Source organism: Prinia subflava, chromosome 2 (genome assembly GCF_021018805.1).
Source record: "Prinia subflava isolate CZ2003 ecotype Zambia chromosome 2, Cam_Psub_1.2, whole genome shotgun sequence".
Taxonomy (NCBI): Eukaryota; Metazoa; Chordata; class Aves; order Passeriformes; family Cisticolidae; genus Prinia; species Prinia subflava.
The window spans coordinates 109,148,767-109,175,090 of record NC_086248.1 but is presented as its reverse complement, the minus strand read 5'-3'; the positions used below and the strand labels follow the sequence as shown (position 1 = coordinate 109,175,090).

General features: G+C 41.2%; 1 protein-coding gene across 1 annotated transcript in view; it reads right to left on the bottom strand.

Moving 5' to 3' along the window:
* MACROD2 (mono-ADP ribosylhydrolase 2) overlaps positions 1-26,324 on the bottom strand; it is an 837,487-nt gene that overhangs the window by 270,007 nt on the left and 541,156 nt on the right. Inside the window, exon 7 of the mRNA XM_063391546.1 lies at positions 6,059-6,089. Within this exon, the coding sequence (XP_063247616.1) occupies positions 6,059-6,089 (31 nt within the window). The remainder of the gene's footprint in view (positions 1-6,058; positions 6,090-26,324) is intronic.

The following is a 26,324-nucleotide window of genomic DNA, read 5'->3' as shown; positions in this document are numbered from 1 at the left end:
AGCTCACTGCAAAAGCAAATTGAGAACTTGAGCCATGCTGGGAGCTTCAAGATGGAAAATACTCCGAAATAAGAGAGCACACAATTGTTTCTTGCAGACCAGAACCCAGTGAGGCTGAAGAGCATGGGCAGCTGCAAGACTGAGAGGCGCAAAAATATAATAATATATGTCTAATGTAAATATGGCTGAAATGAAAATATGTATGAATGCAATTTCAAAAAGAAAAAGTAAATACACAGACTTTTACTTCTTCCTAAAGAAAGGAACAGAACTTCTTCCTAAAGAAAATGGAAAAGACTCCAAGAGAGGTCATGAGGCAACTGTGAACAGTCTACGCCTTTAAAGGGAAATTTTTAAGGACAGTCACTAAATGCCATTTAAATGAAGGACAGGACTTGTCCTCTAGTGTTTAGGGGAAATGCTGCGAGTTGTACCAGTCAGCAAGACCTTCAGAACAGATAAAATTCTAGATAGTCAAACTACATTACCCATAAAAAGCTAATTTCCACTGAAAAAGAGCTTATTAAGTCTCTTGTCTGGAATCAAGTTAGATCTTCTCCTTGCTAAATACATCACATGAATGTTAATTTTAGACTGCTGAGAGCTCATCAATTTACACTTCCCTGTAATAATTTTTTTAGTATTTAAATTATGGGAAGACACCAATTAGTATCACGGACACCACACTGTCTGAAATAAGAACACTGTTAAATAATGCATGTAACAAATTTTTATACAAGTAGTAATTAGATTTCTAGGATTACTTGAATATTATAATAGCAATTTCATAGCTGTTACCATTATTTTTAATAATAATCTATTTAACTGGTGATCAGACCCAAAAGAAGTGTCAAAGAATGAGTTCTCATATATCTTCATTTTTGCAAACACATTACATTATGCCAATTACGGAGCAAATAACAAAATGCAATTAACGCTCAATGAGTTACAAAAAAAGTCTTTTAAAACAACAGTGTCAAAAAAGTTGATGGGGTCTGAGTTGAGGGATGAGGAGCTGTTGACCAAGTTTAAAAATTAGCTAGAAATTAAAATCTTAATAGGAACTTTTCTTAATGTGGCCTACTGGACTGGGATTTTTTTATCACAAAGAATTTATATGATAATATCCATTTCCCTGGATAACCTCAACTGACATCACAATATCCAAATCCTGATGATCACATAAGCATCAGGCCTTTTTAATGGTGACAGGAACCCAAAGCACCAGACTGGAGATTAATACAAAACACTTACTACACATTTGTGTATAGTAGCTCTGAAAAATTTACAGCTAACTCCTTCCTTGGAAAGGTGACAGTGCAAGCCTTATTAGAATTGCTCATTAAAGAAACATCTATTCCAGAAATGAAATGCCAAGAGAAAAATGAGAAAAAAAAAAACAGATGAGAAAGATGGAAATAGATGGCCTCAACCTTTAACCCCGTGCCAGGAGTTTATTCTGCCTTTGGAAACATTTGGTTTAGTCTTCTGACTCGGAATTTCCGAGGGCTTTTATAATCCTTCGGCAGAACACCTGTTGGTTAATCCCCTGTTATAATCCACCTTGGATCACACCTCTAGGGAGAGGAGCTGATGGAAATGCTCCCAGCCCTCTGTGGCAGGAGGAATCACTCTCTGGACCCTGAGCAGGATAGACTGGGGCTCAGGAGAGCGATGACTAAACCTAGAGCAGACCAGAGGATCTGTGCTCCCTCCCTTGAGAACAGATTATATGCTTCTCTTTCCTATGCACACAAAACAGCTTAGTTTACTCTACTTTTTTTTTTTTTCTTTTGAGACTATTCAGCAAATAAAGCCATGCAATGCTTTGCCATGACCAGGCCAAAAGATAGAAGCAAGCCCCAGTGGCCTGATTCTGTGAGCAGCCAGATTTACTGCAATGGAATAATGATGTTTAAAACGTGGTGAAACTGTGCATTTCCACCGCCTAAATCACCACAGACATTCTGCACTTCTGTGGCGTTTGGTCTTTTTAAAATTAATGCAAATATAAATTCATAAGGAAACTAAGAGCTTCCTCAGTCTTTCTTCTCAGAAATGATAGAGGACATAATTTTCATGAAATCAAGCTAAGGAACAACACACAGCTACACTGACGTAGAGATATAAATACACACCAATGGGAGAATCCAGACTTTCATCTCTCTCCCTCTACTTTATTTCTTCTTTTTTTTTTTTCCCCTCTTGCTTAAGTTTAAAATAACATTTAAATACTGGTTTCTGTTGTCGAAGAGCAGCTTATGTTGCCAACATCTCAGAACAAAGCCAAACCCTGTATTACTGTAAAATACCAGTAAGGAGGTAACACACAGGTGTGCACAGACCACAATATCTTCAATTCCTTCCATATGGAGCCTATCCCACAATTATCTCTCCACGTATTTGTGACAAAGATGGAAAATTTCCCGTCTCCTTACATCCATCTGCAGAGCCCTGTTTTAATTTTGTGGCACCATATCCAACATCCTTGTTCATTTTGCAGGCTGTGAGTGCCACAATTTGTGGAGAGCTTCTTAATGAGGTGCTCTTGCAGAAAATCTACTAAAGAAAGTGTCAATTCCCTCTTCTGGAGGTACCTCAGACACTAATTAAGGGGAAACTGGGCATGTAAATGGTGACCCACTGGTGTAACATGAAGATCTGACACACTGCAGCCTAAAACAGCACTTTGTACCCTCTGAACTATAGATTTGTCTAGAGATATTTTCACCCCTTTTTATAGTTTTTTGGGTTTTTTTTTTCCAAACAGATAGTAAAATTGCTTTAGAAAGGAAAAAGAGCCAAAATGTAAGAAAAATCCTAAAAATTGAACTGGCCTGGCTTATGTTTGTGTGTTACTAAACAGCTGCTGAGGATGTGTGTAGCTTGATACTCCAACACCTCCCTAATGCCATGGGAGGGATGTAAATCCTCAGTCCTGCTCCCAAAACAGTTTTATTTGAGAAACTTCATGCTCTTGGTATAAACAAAAACATTTATTGCAGTGGAAGAGAGTAACCCAGGGATATAAACCATATATATCCACAGGGATATAAACCTTCACAATCTTTGCTTTCTTACTATTTTTATTCTTACTATTTTCCTTTATTATTATTACTATTATTAAGAACTGATTAGCAGTTCTTAAGCTTATGAAAGGTGACAGGGATCTCTTAGGAAAATAGATTGGAGATTTGGGATCTTGGAGGGAATTGTTTTTCCCAGAGTGCCTGGAGGCAGACTCTTGTTTTTTAGTCCTTACAAACTTTTAACACTGGTTGCTTTCTATGTCATTTTTCAAAGATGGAATCCCTCCTCTGAATCAAAGCACAGGAAAATCAAAGTTTTGACTGCTGGCACGGTGCAGCAGGCAAATGTCCTCCTCAAGGCTGAAACTTGTTCCAGCTGAAACATCCACAGCCTGCTGGGTGGAGATGGAGCAGCAGGGAAGTGTTTGGGGAGGAGGGCAGACTTTTCCTCTAACCAACACCCTTCCCACGAAAAGCAATCTGCCCTTTGCCAAGACCTCAGAAAAAGCTTTGCTTGCCTGTTCCTTCCTAGATATCCTTTTTTATGGGAGTAAAAGAGTGCTCTGCAGTGATGAAAACAAGAATGGACTGCTCCCATTGCAGAGAAGTGTGAACACTCTGTCCTAATGACACAAGGGAAGGTGAGCAATCTTTACATCTATGAGAGTCTGGAGCAGGACTGAATCCAGGTTCTCAAACTGGACAGACTCAGTTGATCCCTTGCAAATTTCTGTGCTTTAATTTGTAGGAGAAACTGCGTCCTCAGCCAGGGGATTCTGAAGGGAAGGAATTTGTTTGTGTGGATCCAAGATGAGGAAACAACAAATGTGTTCCTTCCATAATATTTGGGGTTTTTTGGACAGTCCAGTGTTACGTGCACAGCACAGATACCCTAAATCAGCTTGGCCACAAGACATGAGGCTCATCCACCTTTTCATCCAGACACTGCCTTTATCTAAAGGAATTTGCATGGATAATGGGGAAAACCCCAACAGAAACAAAAAGACTACAGCACAGTGGGTTTTTTTGTGTATTTTGGGGGTTTTTTGTGTATTCCTCATTGCAAACACATCACCACCCACAGTGTAATTTTAGCAATGCAACTGCTATCACACATCCTTGAAAACACTGGCACCTGCAGCCAGAGGCAGGGCTGCCTGTTTAATTACTACTCTCAGGCAGTGCCTCCAAGTCTGGAAAGAAGGGAAGTATTTTTTAAATTGAGGAATAGAAAGTATTTATTAAAACATAAACAGTACAATTAACTAGAGGTTGTATTCCCCCCAAAAAAACCCCAAAAAGCAGCCTCAGAAAACCAGAGCAACTTAGCACAAATACAACAGTGACAACAGCCAATAATTACAAGAAAAAAAGCGTCTGCCACAGTGTTTCAGTAATGCCACAGCTCCCTTGGAGAAAAGCATTGAAAACCTCACATAAACTCAAGATTCCTGTCAGAGATCCTCTCCAACTTTCTCTGCTGGCTTCAGGGAACCATATTTCTCACCTGCTGAGACTTTTCTCTTAACTAGGCCAATTCTAAAATAAAGTGAACTATTATTATCATTTGTACTTCCCACTTACAAGCAATTCCCATGTATTTACAGCATGTCTTGCTTGATTTTCTAAAACAATAACAAAAATGTATCTATATAAAAGATCAAGATTTAAGCCAATGAGTCAAGGACTGAATTGCAAAGATTGCCTCCAAGTTCAAAAGGGGAACCAAAACTGAGAAATGAAGCAGAGATTTGTCTGACATCAGATTTCTATTCAGCCAGTTCTAGTGCTCGTGGAAATGGCATCTACACGTTATTCTGCAACAATGGAAGTGTAGTTCAAGTAGAAGGGAATACAGCACCCAAACTGAATTAGATTTTACCTTCTGAAGCCTATTTGAGATTTACAATCATAAAAAAAAACATTAATAACACATCCTTGAAAAAGAAGGAAGAAGCCTAAATATTTCTGCCTTCCTTTCTCCCCTCCTGATTCTAAACTATCTAATTAGTCAAAGCCAAAATTATCTTATCTAAAAATTACTGTATGTTATGACTTATGGCATATTACATTGTTACATGATAATAGATTTCTTTTTAAAAATATTGTTGTTTTGCATAAAATCATTGAATTGTTTGGGTTGGAAGTGACCTTCAAGATCACCTGGTTCCAATCCCTCTTGAGACACCTTTCACTAGACCAAGTTGCTCAAAGTCCCATCCAACCTGGCCTTCAACAGCTCAAGGGATGGAGCATCCACATGTTTCTTTAAAACACCCTTATTTTAAAAAATTACATCATGTCGTTAATCAAACCTACTGTCATTTATTGGATCTAAATGGAAGGAAGATCAGCAGAGGTTACTGTTTAAGGAAAAAAAGCTCCCTCCCTTTGTAGTTTGCATGTTTCCTCAAATTTCTCTTTTCTAAATATTGAATTGCTTGTTTTTTCCTCCTTCAAATATCGTGCTCCTTTCTTCCACAATGCCAACCAAAAGCCAGCTGACTGCTAGTGATGGATTACCCCATGATTACAGCAAAGCAAGAGATGCACAAGAACTCTTTCCTTCAGGCCATGTAAATTTGCATGTAAATTAATAAACTAAAATGGTGGAAGCAACACGCAAGGGAACTAAGAAAATTTCCTGTTACTCGAGCAAGCTGGCTTTTTGTTTTGTTTTTGTGGGGTTTTTTCCCCCCGTCTTGGACATCGTGGCATCTTTCCTTCTTTCCCTCGGGATGGGAAATTTTGCCAGAGCCCTATTTTTCCCTGTTGACACAGCAGCAGCCTGTTTAAGAGCTCCTGCACGAGTGTAATCACAGTTGCAGGTCTTGGCTCACAGGCTCTAAGGGTTGTGCTGAGGGCTGCACAACAGGGTCCCACATCCCAGCATCCAGCCAAAGGCTTTGGGTCTCTTATTTAAACACAGCATAAATATATCGGTGAGACAAAATGACTGATGAGACATCTGATATGAAAAATCACTGCTTGAAAAACAAAGAGTAAGTGACATGGAAGGTGTTTCTTACCATAAATTCCAGTTGAAATACAGGGAAAGGCCTGTAAAAGAAATGAAAGGGAAAAAGAAGTCAGTGGGATTTCGGTTTGCCATACTTTTTATCAAAACCAAGAGTGTTTTTAAGTGCCTGTTTTTTAGCACCCAGAGATTATATATTGTAGCATTCACTGATACAGCAGTCAAATCCCAGGCATTCTCATGTCACTATATCAAACATATTCCATATGGTTTCCTTGCTGCCACATTAATAAAGCTGCATTCTTTTCCACATCTTGAGCTATAAGCAACATTTGAACACAGATTCACTCTTTAAACTGCCTTTTGAGCTAAAATTTAATGCTATAAGGTAAAAATGAACACCATAAGCTACTTCAGTACCTAAAAAAAAAAAGAAGAAGTCATATCATCTGGGTAGAGTTAGGCAATGTTTCTTCATCAGTAAAATAAGCTTGGCCAGCTTAGGTTATGTTATGCCTCTTTGCCATGGCCTCACTCACTATAATCTCCTTTTTTGAGTCAGTTCTTAACCTCAGTTCTTTCAGACCTGTGGTTTATTGTGTGACCCAACACAGCCTTACTGCCACAAGCCCAAGGTTTGCAAACTGGTGCAGGGGGAAGAACTGGAAGATGTTGGTGAAAAGAAAAAGTGCGTTTTTGGGACATCAAAGAATACACATCATGCAACAAAAAATATTACAGACACTGTGCCAGCAAGAGCAATAATTTACATTTCTGCTAAGCTGTCTGTGTTGTCTTGAGATTTGCATTTCTGTGAGTCAGTTTTCCACCAGGAAGCAAAACAAAGCTGTCGTTTCAGGAGAGAGGCAATTTTCTTCGTGTTCAGCTGATATGTGATATCACCTTTGCCTCCCACCTCCGGACTGACAGCAGACACAGCTCAAAGGTATGAGAGCACCTGGGACCAAAGGCTCAAATATCCACCCCGAGGCTCCCTCCAGATCCCCCAGCAATGAGTCATCATACAAAAGAAAGAAATTCTTCTTTGCTTAATCACACAGGAAAACATTATTCAAAGCTAATGCTTGCTTTATATTTAACCAGGGAATTAATTAGGGAATGGTGATTAAGAAAGGAGAGGTCTAATGGAAAGAATACATCCTCCCCTCCCCTCTGAAAATACTTAACTAAAATAAAGTGGAGGAGAATTATAGTCTCATGCCTTCTCATAGCCACTACAGCTTACATCCTGAAAAGTACTTAGCTTTGTAGTTTGTACCCAATAAATCACAAGAATCAGCTCTTTAAAGAAATGAAGAATAGAGTAGAAAAAAGAAAAAAACAACCACCATATGGTTACAGAGCTCAGGCTGGAGTGGCAACAGATACTTCAGCAACCAGAGAAAAGCATAAAGAACAATTCTGTCCAGTTTGGAAAGAGATCTTAAAATTTGCCACCGTTGCAGTTCCACATGTTAAGAGATAATTGCTCCAAACAAGTGTTTTGTTTTCTATTCTTTGCAGAATTTGAGTAACAGCATGGGACTTAGATATTCATTTGCCTCAGAAAACGAGTAATGGAGTATTTGTGGTTCCTTCCCTTACCGGCCCCATAGCCAGGTAGGGGAAACAGCCCTGCAGCACCTCCAAAACTCCATCAATCAAACTCCAATCAACTCCATCACCAAACAATCAAACCCCAGCCCACATGGGGACACAGCTCCACTACTAAAAAGAACTCTCTTTCATCAACTTTGTCCAACCTCGGGGGTATCTTCTGTTAAGGCTCACCAGTGACACGACACATCACACCATCTCATTGTGAGATGCACCACCTAGTGGGGAGGAGCCAACTGTTCCTACCCAGATAAAAACACCGACACAGGGACCCCAGACATCCTCTTTTCCACTGGATTCCTGGAGGAAGACCGGACCCATCTCGCCAGCACTGGACCCTTTTTTCCTACAGGGTCATCTCTACTCCACAGAACAACATCTGTCACTCGTGGAGGATTTATTTGGACTGCTTCCAACACCCTGACCACAGGGTGTCAGGTTGTGTCTCTGACTCTGTCAGGGTTTTTTCTAGGACTTTTATTTGTTTGCTTGGTTTTTTTTGTACTACTACATTTGTATTTTTAATATTCCTAGTAAATAACTGTTATTTCTATTCCTTTATTTTTGCCTGAAAACTCATAACTGCAAAATTGTAATAATTTGGAGGGAGGGGGTTTTACATTCTCCATTCCGAGGGAAACTCCAGTTTTCCCTGACAGATACCTGTCTTTCCAAACCGAGACAGCATCCCACTGACACGGCAGATCACACACCCCTAAGGCTGTAAAAGACCTCCAAGATCAGCGAGCCCAGCCATTAAATGAACCTAAGCAAAGCTCTTAAATGTCTCTCAGGGACATTTAAGGGATTTACAGGACTGGCTGCTGCACTGTGGGACGGGCTTGGGACACACTGCCAACATCTGGCACCACAGCTGAGTATTGGGGTGCTGGATCCAAGCACCCCAGGGCTCCAGGGGAGCAAGCTCCCCTCTCCTCTTTGCTCAGAGGGAGAAGATGAGAACTGCATTTTCAGCACTGCATGGCAGCCACTTGTCAAACCTGTTCATCTCCAGTCACAGAGTAACGTGCTCTGAGGCCGCTCAGCAAGCTCTGGCTGGAAATCTGTGTGTTGTGTGTGCTTCTGAACACTTCAAAAATCACTGGGTAGGCACAATCATTACCTTGCTTTCAGTTTCTGTCGTGCAGCTGAAACGTATCTGGAATGGAGCTACAGGACTGTATAAAATCCCATCAAGTTCCTTTGGAATGTGGGTCTGTGCCATAACTCAGCTGAGCTCTGCCCTCTCCCTCATTCAGAGATGATCACAGCACATGAGCAGCAGATGTAATTTTGTAAAATGTGACAGTGCTTTTATTCATTCAAGGAAGACCCGTGCCCGGGATCGCATATCAGCCGTGTTTCCTCCTGGCTCCTAGGGAGACAATTTAGTCTGGATGCCAGGTTGAAATTACTGGCAGAGCAGTAATGGGGAATTCACAGCATGGGTATCAACATACTACAATATTTGGCTTATGGACAAAAGATGTTAAGGTTTCTAACCTCTTCTGAGCATAATTAATAACAACTTAATTATATATCTGATTTCAATTAAAAAAAATCCATGTCACAGTAGGTAACATCCATTCGTATTTCCACAATAAAAACGTTTCTTGTCTTAATTTGCTGCTGGTAACCACTATTTATTTATGAACCTTTGATTTCTTTGCTACCAAAATAGCATGTTTGCTTTATTTGGGGACTAATAGGAAATGCTACCCTGACAGCACTCAAGATAGACACAACTCTGAAGTTAAACATAAGAAATAAAGGCATGAGCTTCCTAGTACTACTGTGCTTTTGCAATCATCCAGAGGAAGAGGCCAAATTAAATCAGTCCTGTGAATACTGCGAGACTGAAATTGATTTAATTCCTGTAGGAGAGGATGTGGGCGCTCAGCCTCTGGTTCTTTTTAATCCAATGTGTCTTTACCAAGGCTACAGCAGCGGTGCTAATTAGGATGAAATGTAATGCAGCTTTATGAGGAACATTTACAATAGTCACCATGTGGAGGCCAAGTTGGACTCTAAGACATTTCAGTAAGAAGGACCTGGGTATTTAAATGCTTGAGGGCTTATCTACATCAAGGGGTTCGAGCTCACACTGAGCTGCAATGTATTAACTGCTATACACGAGATGAATACAATTGCTAAGTCTACATGGCCAGCTGCCTCCTACTGCAGCCACAGCTCCTAATTGCTTACACAGAGCAAGGACTTGCCTCAAATTAAGTGCTCGGCACTCTCAAGTGGTCTCCCAGAGTCATTCCTGCCACAGCCAAGCCATATGTATGCAAGGTTAGCACTTTTCTTCCAGCACGTAACACAGCAGACAAAAATAAAATAACATCAAACACAAATCCTTCTCTGATTTCACTGCACCATCTTATGAAGAGGACTAATTCTCCTGCTTGAGAGCTGTTCCTCCATGCACCTTGCATTACTGATATTCCTGTTCATCAGCCAAAGCTCCTAAAAAGCTTGTGCACCTTGTATGCTTTCCTAAACAACATGCTATATAAAAACACTGAACTGCAAAAAATGCAATAAAAATATAAACTTCAGGGATTATTGTTTGTCTTTTGCTGCACAAACTATTCACCAGGTACCAATACACATATTTAGGATCAATAACATCAAACACTCAGAGAAGATTTGCTGCTGTTACTAGATCAAACTTATAAACCAAATGATTTTATAAACCACTAACTATAATACTACCCTTTTGCCTTTTTAAAATCCTTATGATGCTATCGGAAAGAAAAATAGATTAAAATCTTCACTATTTTCCAGCCTCTCTCCTCAAATTAATTCTCTTCTGGTCATAATTCTGAACTATAACTTAAACAACAGATTTTGGAAGTAACTATTACTCAAGGAAAATTCTCTATTCATAAATAGAGAATTCCAACATAATTTCCTACCCTGAAAGTGAAAAGAAAAAAAAAAAAAAAAAAGGAACAATTGAATATGACCAGCTCAGTCTTCATTACAGACAATACCGGCACATTTGTTCTGTCTTTAAAAAATAAAAAAAGCAATTATCACCTCAAAAATAATCCATGTCTTGAACACATGCAAGCCTTTAGGCATTTACACAAGCTCCCTCATCCAAACCCTGGAAGGTTCTCTTCACCAGAGGCAAACACTGGGCACCCAAGAGCCAAAAAAGTTGGAGGGATTTTTTTTAACAAACATAAAATGTTCAGCTGTTTCACAAGCCTAAAAGTTTCCATCCCAGCTCTGGGGAGGGTCTCAAAGGATGCTGACAGCAAACAAAGTGCTGGTCAAGCAGCTGCAGCTAAGCTCGGACTCAGACCCACAAAGGCTGAGGTCTTCAAGTTTGTTGTTTACACGGGAGAGCAGCCACTGAGAGAGGCCACTTGAGAGGTTAAAATGGCAAAAAGAGTATCCTTAAATTGTCCTGTTAACCCAACCAACCAGATCAGGTGGCTGCAGGGGAGGATCAGCCTTTGATGACCTCTTTGCAGCGTGGCAATATTCTCATTGTTAAATTATGTGTCTCAGTTTATACAATGAACGCCCTTGTTTTTTTCCCTTTACTGAAGTAATCAAAACCTTCAACCAAATGGCATTCATTCAACCATGAGTGTGGTGAAAAATATCGAGGAATGACTACTAGCAATTACAAATTCTTTTTAGCATCTGTGTATTCTAAATTTTACATGAGTTTAAGATGGACTTTTGAAGACATTGAAACCAGATGCTACAATGACCTAAACAAGACAGTAGAGCATTGTAATATTGAATTAAATTAAGATGATTCACTACTTGAGGAACCTCGCCAAATTTTTATTTTAAATTTTCCAAACTTAGAATCTTTCAGTAATTAAAAGTAATAGCTCAATGAACTGCCTGGATAAAGGTCTGGACTGAAATTGGGTCAAATAATTTGATTTCTCCACACATAAACTTGGTTGTACGGTGAGGTTTGCCTGTTTTTTTCCTTAAACTATATGAATACCTGTAGTTAAAGTGAAAAACTTATGGGGGAGCTACAAATTAACAGTCTGGCACATATTTTAAAAATCCTCATGCATTTATATTTAGAAATACTGAGCTATGAAACCCAAGTGCTCAAGGCAGGGCTGCCTAAAGCTGGTCACCCATGACCACGGCCAGGTAAAGGCTGGAATATCTCCAGGTATGGAGACCCTACAGTGTCTGTGGGCAACTTGTTCTTCTGTTTGTCCAACCAGAGAGTGAGTCAGTCCATTCCTGTGTTTGAACACGGCCCTCCCAGCTCTCTGCTGCCTGAAGACTCCCCAGGGTGCTTTGTTCCCCATCATCTGAGTCACTAATGAAGAGCTTTAATTGCCCTGGCCCACAGGCAGCCCCTGGGGTACAGGACTAGGGACTGGCTCCAGCTGCACCTCGTGCCATTGACCACCACACTGTAAATCCCAGCAGCTCAGCTGGTGTTTAGTCCACCTTCTGCCCAGTAAAAAAAAAAAAGGAAATACAATAATTAGGCTTATAAGACAGCATTTTCCTAGGATGTTTAAAAGGCATTGCAGATGAAATAGCAATTAAAGCAGCGAAAATGCAGATGATAAGGAAAGAATAAAATATCAAATGCAAATTTAGAACAGCTTTATTTATTTTTTCTTTCTATACCACCCTGTGCCAAAGCAGGCTTGAAATGAATGACAGACTGATTTTGAACCACGTCGGTGATGTGCTTTCAGCCCCAGTAGAGAACAGTTATGAGTTTCCTTCATGCTCAAGAGCAAGAAATTAAAAATCTTTCTTCCTCTTTCAAGAACAGAAAGGAACACTCAACTGTGTGCCCCACATTGCATCAGCCTCATGGTGCTACAGAGCAGTTTCTACGTTTGCCCCCAGAGTCCCTGAACTCTCAGTGTCTCATTACTTTGAGAAGAGCTTGAAGATGTGAATTCCTTCAAAGAACAAGGCAGATACAGCCCTTATTACTTCTTTTTTTTTTTTTTAATGAAGGTTATGGACTATTTTCTGAAGAGTGATAATACTGTTTAATAATTCTAACTTAAAAACACCAATTGTATGAAGGAATGGAATCCCACAGGAAGAGCAGACTCATCTCAGCACCACTGCACCCTTCTACAGGATCGTCTCTGCTCCAACAGAAGCACATCTGTCACTCCAGGAGGACTTATTTGGACTGTTCCCAACAATCAGACCAACAGGGTCGGATTCTAACTCTGTCAGTGTTTTTTTCTTTTTTGTTCGTTTGCTTTTTTGTACCACTACATTTTCAATATTCCTAGTAAAGAACTGTTATTCCTATTCCCATATCCTTGCCTGAAAGCCCCTTAATTTCAAAATTATAATAATTCGGAGGGAGGGGGTTGACATTCTCCATTCCAAGGGAAACCCCAGCTTTTCCCTGGCAGACACCTGTCTTCCCAAACTGAGACACTTCCCCGCTGGCTTATTTCTAATCACAGGATCCTGTGGTATCCACAGACCTCACCTTATGTGTGTATTGCTAAGAGGAAAGCTGGGATCCAGTTTCATCTCTTCCTGCCCATTTCCAGGCTGGACTTCTGGCCTGAGGTTTTCTGTGCAGTTAATAAAGAGGGTAATTCAGCTGTTTCAGGTCAAATGAATGGCTCTTGTGGGGAACTGCTGACTACAGAGCGGAGCTAGATACCCAAGCTAAATTTAGGTGAAACAAATCCTTCCCTCAGAACAGGAATTCACATGGACTCACCAGAAAGACTCAGGAACTCTCTCTCTCTCTCCTGAGTCCTCACCACAGGAATGTTATTCCATTGATTCAATACAAAATTACTTCTAATGAAAAATGTCGAGCCAGACCTCTCCAGCTTTGTGAGACAAGCAGGGACTTCCAAGGCCAGCAAATCCACTCTGCTCCTCCAAAGAGCGGAGAACAGAGAACATGGAACCCTCAGTTTTGTGCGCTGGCTGCAAGTCCAGGAGCACACAGCCGTGAGAAGCAGATCTGCTGGACTGAGTGCAGGCTCCTGGCAGCCCAGGGAGATTCCCACCCCAGGAAAAGCTAATGCTGAGCTGTACATGGTGCTCAGGAGACACAGGCATTGCAAGCCTGCCCCAGGCTCACATGGGTTGTAGGAGAGGACACACCTAATGGCAGCAGCAGCATCTCCAGCATCCAGGTCATTACGTGTTAGCAACTCCTTAATGAGCTTAATTTTAGTGTGAGATCCCTCATTCAAATCAGTATTATGCCACGTCTACAAATCAATAGTAGCTTTACATTTATACTATTTCCAAATGAAAAGAAAAAGAGAATAAGAAGCCACTAGACTATATATTGATATAAAAGCTTTAGAAAGGAGATATTCAGCAACAAAACTGACCACATCAACAATTACTTCATCCTTAACACTTGTTTAGCCTGTTTACTGCTTCGTCTAAACCAGCATACTCAGGGAAATATCACCGCACCTTTACTGGGGTTCAATTCAGATCTGAGCCAACCTTGCAAGAAAAAGTTATTAAATGACATTAATACAGTAGTGAGATCATACTCTGACAAACAAGAATAATGAGGTAAATTAAGGGCAGATGGATATTGAGGCTTTCCTCTAAATGTCCTGAATTTTGAAGGTTTTAGACTAAATACTGTCTTCTGAACCTCAGCGCAATTTTAGTTTTTTACTATTTGTGATATTTATAGCTTCCATTTATATAAGGTAATATGTAATTTTAATGCAGGTCTAATGGTTCCAACTGCCATTGACACAGGCTGTAAAATGAAAAAGAGAGAATACCGTGTTGAGTGAGATACCTATTTTATATCATTCCTGCCACCCTAACCGCTGCGATACAGTGGGTTAATGCCGTATTTGGATTCCAATCTTGTCAACACATCAAAGATCCTCCCAGGTGAAGAGGAGCAGGGCTATGCAATTGATCTCCCCTAACCTGCAACGTCTGTGTCACTGTGGTGCAGGGTGAGCGACTGCAATGCATGTTTCTCTTTGAGAGAGGCAGGAGAGATGCCTTGAAGAAGTACATGATGATGAAAGGTACGAGGCAGGCGTAGACCTTGGGAAATGTCAAGGGAGATCACAGTCAAAACTGCCTTCTTTATCCAGAATAAATAACGGCAGTTGTGGATTATGTGACTGTAATTCTGCGGAGGAGGTCTGGGAACATAAATCACTCTAAAGACAACTTGAGACTCTTTTTAAAGACCAAGGAGGTTATTCATATTTTTAGCTTATATTCTCCTGTCCCCAAGCACAAGCCCTACAGGTATTTCCATGGCTATCGTGAGTCCCCTCAGGGCAGTGTTTTTACCATCCCTATTTATTTTCTGCTCTTACCCCACACTATCAATTTTTCCTCTCCTTCCTTGCGCACACTCCTCCCTGATCACAGATTGCTGCCATCCACCCTGCTCCAAATTCGCTGCTTCCATTATCACTTCCCTTGCAGCTGGGGCACATCTGCTCTCAGATCCACTCTACAATTTTTCCTAAGGCTTTGCCTTGCTCTCAGCATTGCTGGAATGCCCGTGCAGGGAAAGCAGCAGCTACAGGAATCTCGCCACCATCTGCGGCTTGATTCAGAGCCATTGCAGGCAGCAAGAAACCCTCAAATCCTATCACCACTGGTTTTGCTCTTTCAAACTGCTGCTGAACGACACAAACAAGTTAAACTGCACCATTATTACCAACACCAGGTCAGCAGCTCTGGATACCTCATTTCTGGCACACTGGGTTTGGTTCAGAATACAACACAGCTTCTTGCTGCCTGAAAGAAGGCTCTGGAAAAATCAGTGGCAGTGTGTCCAACGGGGCACTCAGAAAATGAGGAGTCCTGAAGAGAGGCCAAGCCAGGTTTGCAGGTTCTGACACGTTTCCTCATTCTGAGTAACCCCAGCAGTGTTTCTTACCAAGCTGAATGAATCTGCATAACGCTTTCCTTGGCATCAGTTAATGTGTCAAGATTTGTCTCAATAAAACTTCAATGTCAATGAAAGAAAGGCCGTCACACATATGGGAAAAGTAGAAAGAAAAAAACCTCAAAATCTGAAAAAATATGTCTATTTTCTCTAAATCCCTTCAGCTTTCATTCTCTTACAGACATTTATTCCTCCTCTCGAGAGGTGTTGCTGCAAAAATACGAGGTTAACATTTTTAAATGGAACTGCAACTTTAATTTTCTATGTTCTCCTGTTTAATATATTGATCCAGACAGGGGTTTTTTTGGTTTTTTTTGAATTCAAGTAGCATAATGACTTGTCAAATTCTTTCTGTTTTCAAATGTTCTGTATAGAAATAACTGGTATGTATATTTTTAAAATGGCAAAACCAGCAGAAGTGAATAACAGGCATAAAGATTTCTCTCTCTTTTTAAATACATACTTCCCAAATGAAGAAAACTGCACAGAGCAAGGAAAATGAAAAACAAAAATATAGCTATCACGTCGATTTCCTTGTCTTTTCTGGTTGAGTTACCCCCAGATGCCTTTTTCATTAAAAAAAAAAAAAGTCATATTGAAATCTCTGCGCTGTTGCTTTTCTTTTAAGGAAAGACAGACATGAAAAGGTCTAAACCAGAGGCACATTATTATTCAAGAAGCATTATAAGGAATAACCACTTGCATTACTAATATTCATCATTCATGCAAACCATTTAGCATGAGAGACAAAAGCAGATTATATATTTACAGCTATGGGTATGCCAAGGAGATACCAGCTACGGAGAACAAATATAGCACACAGAAAAAGGGGAAAAACCAGCAAAAAACCAGCCAGTACCAGAAAATCCCAATGCAGAGAGGAAAATGAAAGAAATTAACAACTTGTACATAAGGATGGTAAAGGTTTGGCGTGGTTAGATGGTTTTACAGTTTCTTGTTTTCAAATACCCTGATGAGAATTGAGAATTAACCGAAAGGTTCCTAACCATGTGCCATGGTAAAGACTGTATAAAAGCAAAGGGAGAAATGTTGGTAGAGTATTAAAACCCCAGGGTTTTTTCTGTCTTTTCTCCAAGCACCCATTGATTTCAGTGACTGCTCTTCACATGTAGTGACTCCACAACAGGGCTCTAATTGCTTCTTTTCAGACTGATTTGAAGGCACTAAGATGCACAAATGTCCATTTGTGCTCATGGGATTTCTACAGCCAACACTTGTTATTCTTCCAGAGTCTGCTCCCTCTGGTTCTTCTGCTTTTAAGATCTACTCCAACAGAGCGCTTCTGTCTTGCTTTAAAATACAGTTATGAAATTCATAACTAAACAGTACTTTCAACCATATTGTTTAATCTATGACTTTTCCTCTGACAAGTGTGAAAACGTGTGCAATACGACAGAAGGTTTGCTAGAGTAATTGCATGTTGTGATCGAACGGGAGAGTAACAGCCACGGAAATAACTGTCTTGCTGAAATTGCTGCAGAAGGTAAGTTGCTCCTGTACAGTTTTAACTCATGCACCATCTGTTTTCACAGTCCTTTAAACGCTTCTTCAGCTAGTTAAGGGGTTTGATTGTTGTTCCTGTAGGCACTGCCACGTTTTTCTCTGACCTTTTTGCACATTGTACTTTGGAAAGCGTGTCTCTCCATCCCGTTCTGTCCTTCCTCCCCTCAAACCCCGCCCACTGGGACTCATTCATCCCCTGCCCACACCTGACAGACCTCCCACTCAAGTTTTCTAAATTCTTCCCACATGAGCTAGCAAAGAGGAGAACACATATGGACAAAATGTGTAGGTCCCTTTGTGTATCCAGTAGGTGGAGACACAGTGTTTATTTCCCCTAAAAGATGACATTAATAAATATCAGTTCAAGAATCAAGTAATATGCAAAAATTATTATTATTATAGTCAAGAATTACCTAGTTGTGAAAAAAGCAATATATCTGAATAATCACATCGTACAGTTGAATTACAATGCCAAATCATTTGCAATACAGCACTGAGTAACACTACATTAAACTCAACAGATTATCAAGACTAATTCTATATTAAAAAACCCCAAAAAGCTGAAGTAAAAATGAAAATGAACAACAGACAAAAATCTCTTCATCTAATGCATTGTGCCCTTTACACATCAGCAAAGCTCTACAAGGAAATAACCCACACAACAAAACTGTTATTGTAGCACAGCACACAGTGACATGATGTTACAACAGCAATGCTGTAGCTACAACAACCAAGGTTCCTTCAACTCAAACCTCCAGGTGAACAAAAAAAAAAGAGAAGCAGGGGATATCAGATGAAACCAACGTGATGCAAATTAAAAATGAATAAAAGGCGATTCTGCTTCACATAAAACAGTGGATGCCACAGAAATGAGAAAAGCTTGTGGGGGCTGAAAATCAATAATATGAATTCACCTAAGGAAAAAGCCAATGAGCAATTTAAAGCATGAAGACAAAAGGTGTGGACCAAGCAGTCCCTAAGTGATGAAAAACCAGGGCTAGGGAAGTGTTCTGACAGCTGCCATTCAATGTTTACCCCATCCCTACACTCCCCACTGCCCATCAGCTTTTGGCCAAAGCAAGGGCAGGGCACCAAGACACAAACTTGGGCTGACCCAGAGTGGCCCTTCATGTACTCCTCAGCAAACTTTCTGCATGGCTATTGAGAAAATTATCAGCAGACTGGCAAAAGGTGCCATTTTTTGGGGTTTCTGTAAGCTAAAATCTGTGAGAACAAAAGAACTGCATGAGAGCAGCAGTTGCCAAAACAGCAAATGAGCACAAGCCTCCTCTGGGCTGACCAAGACGGGGTTTTGGAGAGCAAGTCTTCCATCCCATTTGCTCGTGCAGATGTCCTTTTGAGGAAAGGTGTAAAGCAAGAGGAGAGTACTGCGTGATGTGCTCTGGCTCCTCTGTGGCACGAACAAGAAACGTGTATCACACCGGCCAGTGCTAATCCTCAAAGGGACTACAGACCCTCCTCGTCCCTGCTGGATTTGCTGCAGCCACCAGGCAGCGTTGTCACCTCCCTGTGAAGCCACTCTCCCGCTGGACTCCTTTGTTCCTTCCCAACGTGCTGCTCCAGGGGGCTTTAGGAAAGACTTCGTGACTGCACAATGAACACCTCTCTGAATCCAAAATGTAAAACACTGCATTGCCTTATCTTTATGACAAAAGAAGATGTTTTATGTTCACCTTTCTTAAAACATTGAATACAAACGTTTTAATAATGTTTAAAACTTTTGACACATCTCTACTTCTCCTATATGTTATTTTTTTTGGCAACTTTCGGTTCCATCTGAGAGCAGCATTCTCATTATAGAGCCCTCTAATAAACATATCATCCCCGGCAACATCTTAAGGGTTGAGCATTTGATTTGCCTTTTCCAGACAGAACTGTTCTCAAGAAGTCAGCCAAAATCACTTCCAGAAAATTTCTCCCCAAGGAGTTACAACTATTTAAGAGTCCACGCATGGGTTAGTCATTTACATGATTCCATTGTGGATTCTGCAATTTTTATCCAACGTGTTTGAAGTTTATATACAATGTCAGTCATTCTGAGTCATCAGCAAATTACAATCCTCTTTACTGTGCTGCTGGAACCACGGCTAAATATATGGAGCAAAACTGGTCCTGACACCGCCCCAACTAATTCTGCTGTTAACCTCTTCCATTGAGAGAACAGCTTTTTTATTCTTTGTGTTAAATTCTAATTTGCTAATTGATTTTTAATCCATCCAAAGGCTATCGATTTCTCCATCCCATGAATCCTTTTCGGTCTGTTATTTGGTCAATAAACAACGCTGCTTATTTCCCAAGAATACCCAGCAAGGAGGGAGGCTGCCACTGCAGCACAAGCCCTCCTGGTTTGGCTGGTGCCAGGAAAAGAAGTAGGAGGCTCTGTCTGGAGTGTCCAGACAAGACTTTGATCCTTAGCTCAGTTACGGGGGCACACGCTGCCCAGCACAGATGGGTAGAGCTGGGCAAAAACAGCAATTCTGAGGCAAGTAGAAGCAAACAGAGAGCAGGGAGGATACACGTGACATCTCAGCCAAGTCTTGAGCCATTCTAATAATAAACCAGAGAAACAACTGGAACATTACATGTCATTGAGCAGTGCACCCTGACCTTTCTTAGTCCACACAATGTCAACCCTTTGCCTTCCCTGGCACACGGAGCCCTGACAGCAGCTCTGGCTTCAGCCGCCCCTGGCCACAGGGCAAAGAGCACTGCTAAAGGTTTGGGTTCTTCTTCTCAAGAAGAAATGGTTTTATTTTACAGACTTTGTGACAGTAAGCACTCCTCATAAAAATACTGGCACACTGACTAATGATAAATCAAGATGCTGTGGTTTTAGCTGTACACAGAATATATTTGGGATGATTTGGCTGATGAGCAACATAGTACTACAAGTGTAGCACAAAGCTGTCTCATTTCTCTCCTTCAAACCCAGTATCTAAAGAACTTCACAAATTCTAAGTTGGTGTTTTGCTTTGTCAGATCCTGACAGCTAACACAACCTCTTCAGTGGGCTCCTGGTCCTTAAACAGCCATCTTAAATATACCAGCAATAAAAAAGCATCAGCTATGACTGATTTGATCTCTTCAGCTCCTGGGATCAGTCCAGACAACCCACAAATTCTTTATGAACTAAAAAGCAGAAAATTAAAATACGCAGATTAAGCTAAAGCACTAATACACTTCAGGATTTTGGCTACCACTTTAATTAACATTGGCACTAATATGTTTTACCACATTAGAAGCAGTATGGCCATAAGTCTAGCATTATGGTACGGAACAAAAAGTGGCCAACCCCATGATGTGACTCAGAGAAAAATCCATGCGTGATCTGGCAAAAATGGCATTCCTTTCTCAAGCCCTGAGAGCTCCCAGGACGTGGCTATGCCATCGCTCAGGATAGTGAAGGACACCTGGAATGGATTTCCACCTACAGAAAAGCCTCATCTGAGACGTGAAAGGAAAACCATGGGATGATGGAGGGTAGGAGGGGAAAGGCAATGAGGATACGAGTTTTACTCCAAGAGCACCCGTAAGATCAAAGAGTTTCAGAGAGCATTTGGCTGTAACTGCAGACACTGTAAATCATAAATTTATCAGTATAAGGATTTTGATGCAGAAACTCCAAGGACAAACAAGTAGCAAACCTACTTCATAAAATACTAATGCTTCCTGCTCACGAAACAACTTTCCTCACTAAGTGTAGCTGTGTGGATAAATAACAGCAGGAGAGAAAAAAGAAAATTATGAGGGTGCTGAGGCCCTGGCACAGGTTGCCCAGAGAAGCTGTGGATGCCCCACCCCTGGAAATGTTCCAAGGCCAGAGTGGATGGAGCTTGGAGCAACCTGGGATAAGGTAAGGTGACCATGCCCACAGCAGGGGGCTTGGAATAAAAGGATTTTTAAGGTCTCTTCCAACCCAAACCATTCTGTAATTCTATTATTTTCTTGATGGTTTTACTTTAGTTCTCAGGAAGTGAACTAAATCAAAGAAGCAATGGCCCAAACCAGCAGTTTCATTATGTTTCCTTATCATCAGGAATTGAATACCCCCAAAAGAGACAGAGTTAATAGATGGCTGTATACAAAACTGAATTTAATTAAAAAAATTTTTTCTCCAGTATTATTGCTAATTTCCAAATGCACTTTAAGAATGAAACAATTCAAGCTAGAGCGCAATATCAATGTTTTTCTATTGCACAGTAATTCACTTCATAAAGGGCTGGAAGGTCGGTTCTTTTCTATTTCATGCCAAAAAAAATCACATTTACCTACGCTGTTCCTAATTACTAGATACAAAAGGAAACCAGCAAATAAATAAATATTTGTTCCACAAAAAAAAAAAGGAAAAAAAAAGTTAAAAAAAGAAAAAAGCAGCTGTTAGGCAATACCCTTTGCCACATCCTAGATCCTATGTTTCACAATGAAATCCACACTGTCTTAATCCTGAGTCTAGGCTATTAATTATTATGAGAAACAGCATAAATTGATCAAGCTTTGTCATCAGAAATTAGGATAAGGCAACTCTTTGCCTTTAAAAATAATGGAAACAACAACCAACTCCTACTGTGCTAGTCAGGAAGGGAAAGTGCCCACATGTGATGGAGACTGGCGGTGTATTTTACACAGCCTGTGCTCGGAGTGCAGTGCTGAAAGGCAATACAGCACTCACAGGGGGTCCCACATCCTTCTAAAATGGAAAAGACTGCAGGATCAGCAACAAAATGCCTGGGGATGCAGAGGGATGGCATTCCCAATATTTGCCTCTGCTGACATCGAGCGTGCTGTCGGAGCCTTGTGTTCAAGTTTTGCAATATTGGCTTTGGATGGTAGAAAGAGCGATCTCCTCAAATAAAACAATAGCAGTGCATCCTGTTCTCTAGAATTGTCCCTGTTGTGGGGGTGACGCCAATCCAGCCACACCACGGACTGTCAGTGGCCGCATCTAATGTGGGCTGCTCACTTTCTGATACCACTGGAACCTTTTACTGGAGCTGCCTTTCCGTCAATGCCTTCCTTCCATATAAAAATGATTTTCAGTCTCACCAGTATGTTCGGTTCTCTCCCAAGAGAGCAAAATCGAGGAGGAAACAAAGTTAAAGGTGGGTTATGCACACGATGTGAGCACCAGCTTTGTGTAAGCTGTGTTCCACAGTCCTCTTCTGATTCCTTCCCCCAGCCCACTGCTGAGGGAGCCTCTCTGTGAGTTTCAGCTGCTGGGTGACAACTTGCAAGGACTGAAGTTATTTTATATATTACAGAGATGCCACTGAAATCAACCCACCTGCAGCACACCACGGTGAGAGATTTCACTGGCCCTGTAAAACCCGTGAGCCCCAGGAAGGCTGATGCATTTGACTAAGCTGATTTCTCTGTCAAGGAATTGTTTACTCATTAACAGGCTTGGCTATAAAAGCATGCCGTGACATTAAATATGAGGGAGGAGTGGGAGAAAAGTGTTGTCAAGAGCACTTCCAAACAAAAGTGGTTTTGAACTTCCCAAGGTATTTACTGCCTTCAGCAAACAAAACAATTTTTGTTCAGCCATCTCCATCTCCTGTACCTTTCCAGAAAGATTCACTCTCTGAGCTACCTATTACATCATTTACTTCCTGGGACCTACTGTAATAATACTCTGCAGACAAAAAATGAGTTTAAAAGTGGTTTTTTTAGGGCTGCAAATGCATTTAGAAGTCACAAAACTCTAGAATGAAGATTGTTGCACAGTTCTTCGTGTATCTACTCTGCCTCAGATATATTTCTTTCAGTTTTGTGCATTTCCTTCTGCTGAGCCCTAACTCATCCAGTCCATAAAAGCACAATTCATGTTGTTACCATGAGCTAGGTAATTCTAAGCATGTTCTGTCTGAAGGGAGTGCCTTGAGCTTCCTGGGCCTTCCCCACTCTCCAAAGTATTCCTAAAACCACAAAACACACTCCAGAAAAGGATTTGTGAATATCTGGATACACCAATGGCATAAAAATGACCGTGGCTCTGGACTGCGTTTCTGCTGAAGGAGACAGAGCCCCACACACAAAGTTTCTGCTGGCTTTGAGCTGGCTGTACTACAGCAAATTTTAATCCTGAAAAAAATTTAGTGAGGTGCAGATATGTTACACCTAATATGACAAGGTTTTAGAATTGAATTGGTGTAATGATTTTATGCCACACCAGTACTGCTTAGCACATGGCTGTGGCAGCCTTTCTTGCAGTATCAAGAGGCCCAAAACAGATTTACTGTATCATCAAACCACAGTTGAAAATAAAACAACTTCACTGCCCAGTGTAATCACAAAAAAAATATAAATAAATGAAAAAAAACAGTGCAATGAAAAGAAATTCAAGTTTCATAGTTGGAAACGTAGCTGCCTGATGCACTGAGGTTGTTTTTCTGTTTGTTTGGGTTTTTTACTAGAAATCTGCAGCTGGGGTGCAAATCTGGGCATTTCTTTCGATTGCTGATGAATTCCTCTTATACCCAGCTTTTTAAAGTTAGATCAGCAGAAGAAATTGTGGAAACAGCACACACCCTGAGCTTGTCTGATCTACAACACGAGCCTGCAGCACGTCATGGGACTGCACTGCTCCATCCCAGTCCAGACAACTCCTCTGCCCCAGCAGTGATGAAACGGAGTCTGAGCTTGTGCATCAACAGCAGCAATGCAGAGGGAACCTGCTTCTTGCCAAACCCCAGGTTTTATTTTCAGACTCACCGTGTGAGCACTGCCCCAGCACCACGTGGGGATGTCAAAGCTGGACGTGCCCCACAGACAGAGGTGCCCAGGCAGCCTTCAAACCACAGCAACGCCACTCTAAGCATCCCTCATACAGCTGCCTCCCAACAGCAGACAGTTTCCCCACTTTCAACTACTGAAATAAATTATTTCTTCAAAATTTCAATAAGCTGACTTCAAAACTGTAGTCAAAAGAGCCTAACATTCACAGCAAACATGAATTCATGGGGCACAAGGAGCTGAGAAACAAAAAGCACAGGAAACAAGTCACTCCTGAAGTTCTGTTAAAAGCAATAGATGGAACAAGAATTCCAGCTCCATACACACATCTGCTTTACTCACATTACCACCTCAAGGATTTCTTCTCCAGAGGCGTGAAGCCTCACTTTGAGATGTCCCACTGCCATCTTGAGCAGCAGCCTGAGCAACATGGACTGGACTTCTGCTGTTTCTGGAGACTTCAGACATCAGTGATCTAGCTGATCAGACACCTCTTTCACAATGTCTGCAAAGCTCCGTAATTTTCCTGGGATATTTAAGAGTGAAGTGGTGTCCATCAGCTGCTCCTTATTAAACCCTGGCTATATTATCAGCCCTCCTACAATAACAGGGCAATACAAGCAACCCTCAGAGTGAGAGGCGCTTTTGGACAGACAATGTCTGGCTGCAAAGCATCGAAGAAAACACTCAGCCACCTAAAAAACCAAACCAACCAAACAACAGGCAAACATCTTTTCACCTTACCAGCATACAGAGATGAGAAACTTTAGAATTCGTTTACATTTTGGTGCACTCCTAAATTCCAGATGAACTTGCTTTTGTTACCCTGATCTTTATTAAATATTCCATTTTCCTTCTCGAAGCGATGACATCCTGCTGTAAATCAACCTTTGGCTGGAGACAAATAAAACCAGAAGTCATCCTACTGGGATCTAATTACCCCAGCTGGATTATGTTTTATCAAACAGATGCTTGCAGATTTTCTCCTTCGCTGTTTCTTTCTGGAAAAGACCTCTAATATCTTTCTGTAAGTTTCCCACGCTAGCTGCACTTTGCTAATCAAACTTTTGTGCAGAAATAGCCTTGCATGCTCCACCTGTGAGAGCTTTCTGAATTTATATATTTTGGAAATTTACAAAAGCTCTCTGAGCAGCTTTTCCAGTCAGTCCTTGCTCTCTGCAGTCTGCCCTCACAGCACAGCTCAAGGCTGCACAGAGTCGTTTTCATGATGCAATAAATTACCAACGTGAATCAGGTACATCATTAACATAATCGTGTTAGCTTACAGAAAACCCCACACATTAAAACCCTGTTTCCCTAACAAAGCAGAAACGCAGGGCCTCAGGCAGCTCCTCAGCCCCTTGCCTGCTGGAAGGTTGAGCTGGTGACTGGCTCTCACCCCAGAGCTCCTGCCCTAGGGAAATCATGGATTTCCTGGGAGTTCGACCAAGGACTAAAATGTGACATGGCACCAGAGCACGATGACTTCTGCTGGAGAGATGACAACCAGAAGTTCTAAGAGTCAACCCCAACGCTGCTCTGAGAAAGCCTATGGCCAAAACTGCCCATTTCTAGTTTTGGTCACATCCACAAGTTGGGCTTTTTTCCAGCTCTCCTCACTAAGTACATCTGAGTTACCATAGTGCATCCCCTCTTGCCTTTGCCCGTGGCATTTTAGCAACACGGGATAAATACCAGGTTTCAGGAAAATGTCTCAGCAGGCTGAAGCTTACCTGCAAAATCCTCTTTTGCCTCTCTGGTTCTGAAGCCTCGTGTGCTGTAAAGTTTTCCCTCTCTACCCTGGAAGGCATTAAGCAATTCTTCCAGGCTTCTCTGGATCCTGTCTGCAACACTGAATATAATCAGTGCTAGAGAGACACCAAACTCCAGTTACTCCTTCTCCTCCTCCTCTCAGAGGCTGTGGCCAATAAAAAGACCAAAAAGGAGCTTTCTTCCAGGAGATGTGTCCTTCAGTTTGGGATGTGGGATCAGTACACGGCCACATCATGGCCAGCATTCCCCTTGCAAGGCAGGTGCACCACAGCTAGTTGATACACCAAACCTGACTGCTCCACAGCAAAAACCAGAAGATCCCAGGAAAAACAAGCCGAGAAAAAGTTGGCAGAATGATTATTTATCTCCCACTGGTCTCCTGTCTTTGAGTTTGGCCAGGTTGGGCTGCCTAAGGCTTGAGAGTACTGCATTTTCCTCACCTGATCTATTATTCATGAGTTCAGCTATAAAGACAGGCATAAAGATCACTTATCTTACATCAGCAGCTGAAGTTTACAGGCTCCATATCCATCAACAGCCTCCAGCTTCAACCATTAAAGCAAAATACCTCAGAAAAACTAACAATGAACAGGGTAAAATGGGAACAGCTCCAAAATGTTGACATTCCTCCCCAAAATATTTTCCCACTGCTTTGAGCTACAGATACAGTAAGTTTCACCAGAGCCATCTTTGCAATCTGACTGCTGTATGGCAGAACTTCACTTCCGAATACATGCATTTAAAAATTACA